The sequence below is a fragment of the Blastomyces gilchristii genome, assembly GCF_000003855.2.
Source record: "Blastomyces gilchristii SLH14081 genomic scaffold supercont1.2, whole genome shotgun sequence".
Taxonomy (NCBI): Eukaryota; Fungi; Ascomycota; class Eurotiomycetes; order Onygenales; family Ajellomycetaceae; genus Blastomyces; species Blastomyces gilchristii.
The window spans coordinates 5,645,024-5,658,365 of NW_003101681.1; the positions used below are offsets into that span (position 1 = coordinate 5,645,024).

General features: G+C 30.5%; 2 protein-coding genes across 2 annotated transcripts; both read right to left on the reverse strand.

The window, feature by feature from the left end:
* Nucleotides 1–5,291: 5,291 nt before the first annotated feature.
* BDBG_01524 (uncharacterized protein) lies at nucleotides 5,292–6,137 on the reverse strand (the record flags this gene model as incomplete). The annotated part of the gene is made up of 3 exons (XM_002628570.2): nucleotides 6,058–6,137; nucleotides 5,486–5,998; nucleotides 5,292–5,368 (listed from the first exon to the last, which is right to left on the reverse strand). Exons 1-3 carry the CDS (start codon nucleotides 6,116–6,118, stop codon nucleotides 5,292–5,294), a joined length of 651 nt encoding a protein of 216 aa, XP_002628616.2. The 5' UTR covers nucleotides 6,119–6,137.
* A 6,121-nt stretch (nucleotides 6,138–12,258) lies between these two features.
* On the reverse strand, nucleotides 12,259–12,548 carry BDBG_16404 (uncharacterized protein; the record flags this gene model as incomplete). Its single annotated transcript, XM_031724364.1, has 1 exon — nucleotides 12,259–12,548. A coding segment is annotated over one exon (290 nt), but the record flags the coding sequence as incomplete, so codon positions are not given.
* Between the last annotated feature and the right edge of the window lie 794 nt (nucleotides 12,549–13,342).

A 13,342-nucleotide genomic window follows, 5' to 3' on the forward strand; every position in this document is an offset into this window, starting at 1 on the left:
TAGCTACTGCTAGAAGAGATTGAAAGAATGATATAATATCTGATAAAGAGTTCAAAGCTGTCAGAAATGAATATTTTTCAGATATTAAAAGAGCTAAAACAGACTGCTGGAATAAATTTCTTGAAGAAGCATAAGAGAAGGAAGTTTTTAAAGCTTTTAACTATACTAAAACAAGAAGTGTAGCAAAACTTCCAGCCTTAGAATATAAGTTTCAGAATGAATCATATACAGCAAACTCTTTTGAGGAAAAATATCAAGCTTTTATGAGAATTCTCTTTCAGAACTCATCAGATTCAGATTCAGATTCAGAGAAAGAGAATATATCACTTCTCAACTACATTGATGAAAATGACTGAGAATGGCCTGATCTTACATAAGATGAATTAGAGTCAGCTATCTTCTCAAGTTCTGTTAAAACTGCTGCAGGTCCTGATTCAATTAATCACTTGATTATTCAAAATACATATTTCTAGTTAAAGAATGAATATTTTGAGCTCTTTTTCAATCTCTTGAAAAAAAAAAAAAAAAAAAAGAAAAATGAATATCATTCTGAATGCTGAAGAGAAGTCACTGAAGTGATTCTTGCAAAACCTAATAGAAAAACTTCAATTTCTAAGTCATATAGAGTAATATCTCTATTGAACTGCCTAGAAAAGGTTTTAGAAAAGATAATGACTACTCAACTATCTTTTATAAGCTCTATAAGTCATTCTCTTTTATTCAGTGAATAAATGAGAGATAGAAAACAGTGTTCTGTAATTAACACTGTTCTCTCAGTTATTCATGATATTCAAATAGCAAAGCATGAGAATCTGGTCTCAACTGCAGTTTTTATTGATATAAAAGAAGCATTTGATCATGTTTCAAAGTCAAAGTTAATTCATACATTGAAGATATTAAAACTGTCACTTTCTCTAATAAAATGAGTTAACTGTTTTATATCTAAAAGAAGTATACAACTCTTCTTTAATGAAATGAAACAAGACAAGACTGAGATAAAAATAGAAGTATCACAGAGATCTTCAATCTCACTCATTTTATTTACAATATACACTGTATATCTATTCAAAAATAGAAATATGAGAATAGTGTGATCTCTGAGTTATGTGAATAATATTGATCTAGTCTACAGCTCAAAAACTATCAAAGAGAATTTGAAAGTAATTGAAGAAGCTGTAAAGAAAATCTTTGTTAGAGCAGATATCAATCAAATTTAATTTAATATGAATAAAACTGAGTTAATTCATTTCTTTTCTACATTCAATGAGAAAGAACTATCTCTAACTCTTTTAAATAGAGAGATTAAACTCAGTGTAAATGTCAAATGATTAGAAGTATGATTAAACTTCAAGTTAAATTTTAAATATCACATTCAACAAAGAACTGTCAAGGCAGAAAGACTATTGAACAACATAATCAGACTATTAAATACAGAGAGAGGTCTATTCTTGCAGGCTATGAGACAGTTATATATAGCCTGTATTACATCAGTAGCTGATTATGAAGTTCAAGTTTGATGAAATAATCAAGAGAATTTCACTGAACTCTTTCAAAGTCTGCAAAACAGAGCCTTGAGAAGAATTCTGAAAGCATTCAAATCATCTTCTATTAAAGCAATGAAAATTGAAGCTTCAATTCCTTCTTCTACTATTAGATTTGAAAAGATCTGTATAAACTATGCTCTGAGAGTTGTAAAGATAAGCTTAAATCATATAATCAGAGAAAGAGTCTCTTCTTCATTTTCATCAATTAACTCTGGAAATGAACTGAATTGAAATAGATTTCTTGATTGAAATGAAAATAATTCTTCAAAGAAAATGTCTTCTCAACTGTACAGACTATACTCTCTGATTAAAAATCAATTTTCTTCTTTAAATGTTGAAAAAGTTGATCATGAGAAGTTATCTCTCTGAAGAGAAAAGCTTGAATCTCTTATAGACTTACAAATAAGTAAACTATTAAAAGAGAAAGAATATGAACAGTATTTGAAGAGAATTTCTACAATCAATATAAAAGACTCTATTCTGATTTATTCAGATGCCATAAAAAATGAGAACTTGAATAGATTAAGTGCAGACATTGCTTATACTGAAGATAATATCAATTTTATCTCAGATTTCTGAAATCTAGGCTGTGAATCTGAAGTCTTTGATGCTGAACTATTTGTAATAGTGAAAGCTTTCAAACTCATTGAAATAAAATCTCATAAAAGAGAAAATTGTTTGAAAGAGACATGGATATTCTCTGATAGTCAAGCTGCTTTAAAAAGACTTAGAAATAGTCAGATTTATAATAGTCAAATGAATCTTGAACTGATCTTAAACTCTGTTTTGAAAATTCAAAAGAGAAGAATATCAAAGCTGATAATTCATCTGCACTGAGTTCCTACTCATATGAATATTCATGGCAATAAATTGACTGATTTAGCTGCAAAAAAGGGTGCAGAATTAAGCAGATCTATTCAAAAAATTGTGTTCTGATCTTTTATAAAGAGAAAAATAAAAGAATCTTGTTTAGACAAGTGAAATGAAAGCTGGCAGAAATAAAAGAAGAGTATACATTATTCAAGATTTGAAACAAAACCCAAGTGAAAATCTTGTTCAATTAAATGTAAAAAGAAAATATTCTCATCTATAATACAGCTGAAACTAGAACATGGCTATTTCAAATCTTATATACAAAGATTTGATGATAGATTTGACTCAATAGAATGCTCATTCTGCAATACAAATGAGAATTCTGAGCATATTATAATACACTGTGCATTATACAATAGTCTCAGAGCCAGATTGAAAGAGAAGTATGATCTAAATCAATTAAATATGAGATTCTTATTCTCAACTGAGACAGGAATTAAATACTTAATAGACTTTCTATCAGAAACTCAAGCAGCTACAAGAAAATGGCTAAATTCAGAATTATCTGAATATGAAGAGGAGAAAATCAACCAGATATAGTCTGTTAAAACAGCTATATACTATCTTTTAATAATTTGTTTTGCTACAGTCTTTCTTTACTTTATCTTTTCCTTTTAATTTCTTTCTGTCTATCTATTTAATGTGTCTATCTTTAAGACTGTGTTCTCTTTTCCTTTGTCATGACATTGTCAAATGATTTCAAAGTATCAGAAGATGTTAAAACACTGCAATTTGTAAACAGTTTTTATATTCTGAGCTGGAATTTTCTGATTTTGCATATCTGAAATTGATGAATGTATAATAGTTAAACTTTACAGATATAGGAAAAACCCTGAGAACTAAAAGTTCTCAGATAGATGTCATAGTCTCTGACTGCATACATCTATAATTGAAGAATAATAATAATAATAATAACTGTCTATCACTCTGAGACTGATGATGCATCAGAACAGATAATTCAGACTGTAAAGAATTATCTTTATAAGTTCTACAATCACTTATAAGACAATTGATATGATCTTCTTCTACACACTGAAGTTACTATCAATGACTGAGATGCTGTCTCAACAGATGTAAGCATATTCTTTCTTATACATGAATATCATATGAAAGTACTGAATCTTCCAGAGATTACATATTTCACACTGAATCTTCACAGTTCAATTTAGATCATGAATAATATAGTAATGAAACTCTGATATATCTGTGATTGAGTAGAAGTCTTCATGACAAGTGCTAAACAGAATCAAGAAGATTAAACTAATATTCATTAAAACTTCACTGAGTAATATAAGATAGAAGATCTGATATAATTGAATCTTAAGAATATATTGATTACACACTCATCTCATATACTGAAATCTCATCACACAAAGTATAAAGTGATAGAAATTCTAGACAGTTATAATTACTATCTTGATATATTATCAGAAATTCATGATATCTTTTATACAAGCTTGCTTCACTATACTATTATTAATTCATTCTCTTTTCAACTGACTTCTGACTGACAGCTGCCAGGGATTATAGAAGAAGATAATGAACTTGAATAAGAGATTGAAGATATTCTTGATAAGAGATCTCACAGCTATAGCTGGTAATATTTTATAATATAAGTTAACTATAATTATCTGATCTGAACTCTGAGTTCTGTGTTATCTGAGACTGCAGCTCTTGACTGATAAGAGCTATGTATAATTAAGAAAGAGAGAAGAGACTAATGTGATGAGCTGTGCCTGATCAATTATATAGACTATTCTATTACACTTTACAGATTTCTACTACTTTGATTCTCAGTTGCTGATTCTTGACTGAAAATCTATGAAATCTCTATTCTTTCACTCTGAAGCTTCACTATGTATGAAAAGCTCTATTCTTTCACTCTGAAGTTTCACTGTGTATATCACTGTGTATGTGTATAAATATTCACTCTAATTACTGATTTTCGTACTTTCTCTTTCTTTCCTTCTCTAATGTTTTTCTCTTTATTATATAAGACCTATATATTATACTGATCTATTCAGCGTAGACCTCTTACAGAACTTATAAGTATACTTAAATTAAAAGTATACTGACTAAGTATAACTGAGAATATTTAGATATATACTTATAAGTATCTGAATTATCAGATTGTAAAAGAATTTAAGAAAGAATTAGAATGTAAGAAAGTATAATATTAGATAATATTAGATTCTCTCTTCACAAGTCAACTACTTCTATATAAATATATAATATAGCTGTTTAAGTAATAAGAGATGAATCTCATAGATATATTATTATAAATACTGAATAAAAATCATTGAATAATCACTGCTATTAACTACACTACTGATTAATTAATAGTAAAAGCAGTTTCAGAGATAACTGAGAAGATAGTAATAAAGTTCTTATATAATAAGATTTATATTAACTATAGAATATTATATAAAATTCTAACTAATAATAATGTAAATCTTGTAGAAGAAGTAGTAAGACATTTCATTAAACAGTTATAGATAAAATATTATAGAATAACATTATATTATCTATAGATAAATAGAAAGATAAAATACTTGAATGAAATTCTGAGTAATATACTGATGAAATATCTAGTGAGCAAGCCTATGAGATTATAAGACAAATATCTCAAACAGATACTATTAGTCACATGAATTCAGCAGCATGCAGTCTTCAAGTGTTTATTATTCTATCTGTTATATGAATTGCATCCGCGCATCCTGAAGAATGCTTTGAAAAAGGTGAAGAAGAAAGTAACAATCACAGACATGAACTCAAGATTGAAAGTGCTCCAGCCATGCATGTGCAAAAGCTAATAAGTTACTCCTGAACTGAGCAATTCAATTGAAAAGAATACAAGACTCACTAGTTAAGAAATCAAGTCTCAAGATGGGAATGTGAGTTCTTGTACGCAATGAGGGTTCTGAGAAGTTTCAACCTAGGTGGTTTGAGCCCTATAAAATACTCAAATCACACCCTCTGGGAACATACGCATTGGAAGAACCAGAGGGACGGGTCTTACGCAACTTAATAAATGGTTCTAGAGGTCGGCAAAAAGGACGGGAGCGTACACGCTGGGAAACGTGGTTCACCAAGCCTATGCAACATCTCCTTGAAATGAGGAGAGCTAGTAACAGCAGCAGAAGTGGCAGAGGCAGGGGGAGCAGGGGTAGCGGGGGCGGGGGTAGCAGGGGCGGGGGTAGCAGGGGCAGGAGTAGCGGGAGCGGGAGAACCGGATGCAGGGGCAAGTGTAGGAGATTTGAGGGGAGTGGCAGAGGGAGAAACAGTGGCAGAAGGGGCAGGGGGGGACACGGGAGACCTGGTCACACATGGCACGGGCAATTCCTCCATTATCACGTCCTCCAAGTTCTTGACCAATGATTCAACATTGGGGTGTTCACTATCATCAGCGGATGCGGATCTGACAACGCGTGAAGATTCTACACAAATAAAAAACAAACAAATCTGCATCTGCATCCACGCGAAAATCATGTCAGAAAACACAATCAGATGCCCGCTGGGAAAAGGAAGGGTCGAGGGTGTATGAGGAGGTGGAGAAGGTGTGCCATCCATGGTAATATGTTCTGGCGATCATTAGAAGAAAAACAAGTCCTGGCCATGTTCCACAACGCGTTCCACTTACTGCCAACGAACTGCCTGGTATGGTCACTACAATGACACTTGTTTTGGGAACGGGGGGCCATTGCCAGGAACGCGTACGATGTGATAGATAAACAGATAGAAAGCATCGAACAGGAGGAGGGGGAAACAGGCACCTTGTATGAGATGGTGGCGTTCGATGATGACGATGACAGGGATGATGATTGGAGGATGGAAAAGTTAGTGGATGAGGGAGTGTAATATAGTGAAAGCTTCTTTGTGAGGGCGTAAGCGGGACACTAGCCAAATCAGGGATAGGCTGTACAATCGCGAACATTAGCGGCGCGCTAATCCGCATGAAGCTAGGGCTTACATCATGGTCACGTGGGCGTGACTGGATCTGGTGGGGGAGGATGTGGTTCAGAAGAATGTACGACCGCTGGATAATAATGCGCCCGCTTCTGAATACACTTACAAATGTGAAGAGGCCCTAGCGGCCACTAATTAATTTAGTATAACGTATATAAGAAGCCGGCGTACACCCGTAATTATACGCTGGCTTAAGCAATCTTTAAATCACAACATTTATAATCAGAAGTAGACTGGCCGCCGGGACCATGAATTTCACATTTGATTCCATTTGGTCTGGTCTCATACATTTCTTGGTGTGAGTCCCATCAGAACTGAGCATCAAAAAAATCTGAAAATGAACTATTTCTGAAAGAAATGATGTGAAAAATAATCAGATTTAATTCAAGAACAGTGAAATAAGAGTAATTTCTCAGAATAAACAGTGAAAGATAATCATTCTTTCGAAATTAAAATAAGACTTAGACTAGACTGATTGTATAACTGTGTCTGAGATCAGAACTAGAATATTTAATAATCTTACTATTAATTCATCTAATCTCATTACACAGTTTTAACATTAGATAGTAGTTTTATACTGTCTCAGTGAGACTTACTATCTACTCTTATTAAATTTTTCAAATAAGATTATAATTTTCACTTCTCAATTTAAATTATTTTTATTGCTTTAAATAACTTTAAATCTTATTTAAGTGTTATCAAAAAGTGTTACTTTCTAAAAAATTAAAAATAATCTAAAAAAAACCTTAAAATATCTAAAAATAGTAACTTTATATCAATAATAAAACTAAATGAAATTAAATAAGATTACTTTCTTATTTTTTCTAAGTTATAATCTCATTTTAAGATCTGATATATAGTTACTTTGCATGTTTTTTTAATAACTAGTCTCAGCAGAATTCATGTCAAGAAATGTATGAGATTAAACTAAATGAGATTATATATGAAATTCATAGTTCTGACAGTCAGTCTAACTGAGACTGAAGATTAAATTCAGTCTCATTCAGTTCATTCTATAATTACTTATATAATCAGAATTTGATAATTCTTGAAGAATAATATTATTGTATTATGTGTACTCTATCTATATAAGTTATACTAAATAGAGTTGAAGTAGCACGTGACTAGAATAGATGTAGTAATTATCAACACTTAATCTTACTATACTATGATATAATAAGCTGTTATTCAGAGCCTTCTCTTATTCTGAATTCTTTTAAAAACATAATAATAATTAATTATATTAATCAGACTCTGATTTTCTCATTAGAAAAGATGTCTATACAGCAATAACTATAAAAATTAAGAAATACATGTAAAATTCATTAATTTACTGTATTATTATTATCATTCAATCATTCTTTTCTAATCTCTTTCAAATTAATTCTTTTGATAAAATCTTTAAACACAGGCTTTATCAGTGACTTGATGAGTCTATCAGCTATATTCACTGTAGAATTAACATATTTCATCATGATTTTCTGTTTTTCAATCAAATTGTAAAGAATATAATATCTAATCTTAATATAATATAATCTTCATGTTAAGAATTCCCTCTTTGCTAGATTGATTGCTCTCTTATTATCAACTTATAGATACAAGTATATTTTCACTTTCTCATCATTTATTAACTCAGTATCATATAACATATTATTCAATCAGATTACTTTACAAGCTATCTCACTAGCTGTAATATACTTAACTTCTGTGATTAATTTAATGATAGATGTCTGTCTTTATAATTATTATAAGATCAGTAACTCATTAATCAATATAACATAGTTAGTAGTTGATTTATATTGAGAATTCACCTCCGCTCAGTCTGAATCACAGTATATTACAGAACTCAGACTCTTATCACTAATCTTCTTTCTGTATAATATGCTGTGATTTTTCATCTTCTTAACATAATGTAGAACATGCTTCAACACTGCTCAATATGTTCTGTACAGATGTGAGTTAAAACATGAGAGATAGTTAACTGTAAACATCAGATCTGATCTGCTACTTGAGATTAAATACTGCAATGATCTCAGCTCTTGATAATATCTCATATGAGTGAAATTATCATTCAATTCATCATTCTCATCAGGTGAAAATTTCAGTTATATATCTGCTGTTATTGAGATCTCTGCAGAATTCATCTTATTCATGCTGAAATCTTCAAGAATCTCCTCAATATAACAGCTCTGTATAACTGCTAGATCACTATTTCTCTGATATTTAATCTTCATTTCAAGATATAACTTGATTTCTTTAACATTCTTTGTCTTAAATCTTTTTATAATCTCTTTTAATACTCAGTCTAATTACTGTTCTTGAGATTTCATCACCTGACAATTATTAACAGACAATGTCAGATAGATCTTGTAAACAGAGTGATATAGAAATTCATCATCATAAGATGATATCTTGAATCTCAATATAGTCAGATGCTCTGTTGCGAGGAAATATTATACTCTTATAACTTGCTTCATTTTATATAGACTCTGATAGAGTAGTTTCATTAAGTCTTCTCTGCTGTGCTTAACATCTGTGAGCAGTTATATATAGATTATCTCATTCTGAGATAATATGTCATTCAAAAATGCAGATATATAGTTAATCAATTTAATCTTTCATTCTTTGACAGTTGATATAGTGAATAGACTATGTGATATAGACTCTGATATCACTGCAGTATATAATCTTATATAATGAATACTCTGCTATTATAAGAACTCTCTAATCACTCAGTGAGCTCTAAAGCAGATAATTTCTTTCTTATTATTGAATTTCTGATTATATACTTATTTATCTGTAAGAATATTCATTTTCAGAGCTTTTTTAACAACAATATATATCTTCTTCTGTTCAAATATCTTAATCTTCTTTTTCATTGTCTCATGTCAATAGTCTCAGTCTGAACTTCTCTTGGCTTTTATCAGTGTAGTTGATCAGTCTGTTAAAACACTTAGAACAGAATCATTCTTATTAACAGAGTCTTCAGACTCTTTATTCATAACAAGCTGTGTCTTATTATCTAGAAGATAGATTGAATCAATTGCACTCTCTAAGTTCTCATTAGCAATTATATTCAAAACATCTGATTTATTCTTTATAAGTCTTCTTAGAAGGCAGTATTATCACCTCTTCATGATGTTAAGAACATTCAATTTCTTTGACAGTTTAACTACTTCTCTAATGACATTTTACCCCCGGTGGCCGAATGGTTAATGCGGCCACCTGGTAGCGCCTTGGCATGGGAAACCAAGGTGTGTGAGTTCGAAACCCGCAGAGAATATATTAAATCCGGAACTTAAGCATCTCAGGTTTCTAATAAATGCAGAGGTGTATAAATCACTTCAATGAATTGCTCTATGTTTCTGAGCTGGGAAGTTATTATCACATGTATCTAATTGTCACTTCTTTATATTTTCCTATGTTCTTGTTATCTTGGCGTGATCTCAACACCTGTATTTTCTCCTGTATAATCAATACTTGACCTATATTTAACATTATACAAGAACTCATCATAAGCTCTACTTGTATATAAGTATAATGAAAGAATAATAATAATAATAATAATAATCTAATGACATTTGCTGATGCTTCTTTCATTGTCAATTCTTCATTAAAAACAATATCTCTTATAATCTCAAGTTTTCAGATTACAGAGTCTTAGATATGATATTAATGCAATTCTTAATATTCAATTAATCATCATTTCTTACTGTCAGTTCTATTTACAAGCTTACTGATAATTTTCAGATTCTTCTTATACACTTTGCATTCTCATCTGCGTATTCAATGAGCAGAAGGTTGAACACCTATTCAAGCTTTAAAAGAAGATAAGAAGATTTCTTTCTAGCATCTGTAAATCTTTGTTGATGTTGAGAATGTATTGATTATTATGACTGTGACTTCAATAGCTTCATCTCAAAGCTCTCTTACAAGTCTGCTGTTAAATAGTAAGCTTCTTATCTTTTCATCTATAATACAATTAACACATTCTACAGAGCTGTTGAACTGTGATGTATCAGATGTAGTAATCTCATATGTAGACTGATCACTGAGACTATGAATTTCATGTTTAATTCTATTTAATCTGATCTTATACATTTCTTAGCATGAATTCTGCTGGGACTAGTCATTAAAAAAACATACAAAGTGACTATATATCAGATCTTAAAATGAAATCATAACTTGAAAAAATGAGAAAGTGATCTCATTTGATTTCATTTAGTCTCATTCTTGGCATAAAGTTACTATTTTTAGACATTTTAAGGTTTTTTTTAGAGTATTTTTAATTTTTTAAAAAGTAACACTTTTTGATAACACTCAAATGAGATTTAAAGTCATTTAAAGCAATGAAAATAATGTAAAATAAGAAGTGAAAATCATGATCTCATTTGAAAAATATAATAAGAGTAGACAGTAAGTTTCACTGAAACAGTATAAGACTACTATCTAATGTTAAAACTGTGTAATGAAATCAGTCAAATTAGTAATGAGATTACTAAAAAATCTGGTCCTAGTCTCAGACACGGTCACATAGTCAGTCTACTTATATGTGATTTCTTTCTGCTAGCAGTAGATCTTTAATTCATCAGTTTTAAATTCATCTTCATCATCTCAGTATAAAGTCTCAATTTAATGTTAAGTAGTGACCTCAATTTCATCAATAAAGATCATCAAATGCACAGTGATCTCACTCTTTGACATCATAAAAATAATTCATCTGTAGTATGTAGCATTATTCATAATACTTATTTAATAATTAGCTTCTCTCTGAGTAGAGAGATTGACTTCGTTATATAGTATATAACTGTCATCTGCAAGGTTCATGAAGAATCTCATTGCAGGTTTAACAGTTCTTGTCATTAATGTAAATGTTGAATATGTCATTTTTATCTGTACACAGATCTTGCAGAATGACAAAGCTCTGTCACTTTTAATTCTTATTTCTAGTCATGAATCTGCTATTAATTTAGTAATATTTGTAGAATTGAGATAATCAAGCTTTTAATGTTATTGTAACATTGTGTGTTCAACAATCTTGATATTCTTATTAAATAATACTAGCAGAGAATCTTTTTTCTCTGTAGACTATAGAATTTTCACAGATTCAGAATTATTATTTAACATTGTGAATTGAATCAAGTCTTTAATCATTAATTGTTTTTTCAGAATGTAGATGTTCTTATCACTTAATTTAGTAGTAAAACTGAATATCTTGTTAGAAGAAATTAGCAAGATTGAATGAGTATTTCTGTAGATCAGTTACTTATATGTATAGCTCTGATATACACACTTTTCAAAACTCATAAGATTAATCTTCAGCTTGGAAACATAGCAGACATTCTACAGCTAAACTGACCGTGTGACCGTGTCTGAGACCAGGACCAGATTTTTTGATAGTTTCATTACCAATTCGACTGATCCCATTACATGGTTTTAACATTAGATAGTAGTCTCATACTGTCTCAGTGAGACTTACTGTCTACTCTTGTCACATTTTTCAAATGAGATCATGATTTTCACTTCTCAATTTAAATTATTTTTATTGCTTTAAATGACTTTAAATCTCATTTAAGTGTTACCAAAAAGTGTTACTTTTTAAAAAATTAAAAATAGTCTAAAAAAAACCTTAAAATGTCTAAAAATAGTAACTTTATGCTAAGAATGAGACTAAATGAGACCAAATAGAATCACTTTCTCATTTTTTTCAAGTCATAGTTTCATTTTAAGATCTGATATATAGTCACTTTACATGTTTTTTTAATAGCCAGTCCCAGCGGGATTCACGCCAAGAAATGTATAAGACCAGACCAAATGAGATCAAATGTGAAATTCATGATTCCGGCGGCCAGTCTATCTACAGCAGCAGATTCACTTCTTCAACTGATATATTTATCTTCTCTATAGCTGTTGTAAGAGCTGTTAATCTGTCAGTCACCTTTAATATAATATTAATCTTCTGCAGTACTATCAATACAAGATTCTTATAAGATATAGTATGAGCACTGAATTCAGAGTTCAGAACCCAGGTATCTTTGTCAGTTTGATCAGCAGAATAGACTCTCTCTATTGTATGAAATACTTGCTTAATAATATTATAAACTGGTACTGAGCCTGTTTCATTCTTATTCTTATTCTTATTCTTACTGCAGCTAGTAAAGTGTTCTTCAGAAAATTTCAATCAGTAATTCATTTGAATGTAATCAATCTTTTGACAATGATAACATGTTTTAGTAGTATTATTACCCTTTCTATCTGACTTAGTGAAATCTTTGTTCTTGTTCTCAGAGATCTTCTTCTTCTTCTTGTCTTTCTTATTCTTATCTTGCGTGTTGTTGATAGAATTTCTAGATATATTAGTATTTACTTCATTCACAGCAGAGAGCTGTAAAGAAATATCACAGCACAGGCTTATAAAATCATTCTCTAAGAATTGAGTATTATTCTTGTCAATTTGATTCGTTTAATTTCTGAATAAGTGAGGCTCAATATCTGTTGACTTCTGTAAGCAGTCTGTTGAAAAATACAACATCTGAAATCTCATATTCTAGATGTATATAGTCAGTTCTTATAATAATTAATTATTTAATAAAAGCTCTGTCAGATTATTTACTTTTAAAGATTATTTTAATAAGCTCTTTAAACAAACAAGTTCTGTGTACAGCAGGCCTCTTAGAAAAGTTATTGTCTATAATAGTTTATAGAGTATAAGCTGATAATTTGAACTTCTTAAGTATAGTGAAATGAGTCTTGATCTGCAGAGTAATTACAGACTATATGTAATTGTATAATCAAAGATTGTATTCTTTTCAGACATATTGCATGTTCATAGTAACTGTGGCAGGCTGCGCCCGATCAATTATATAGACTATTCCATTACACTTCACAGATTCCGCTGAAAGCTCCGATTCTCAGTTGCTGATCCTCAGTTAAAAAACTCATGGAATTTCTATTCTTTC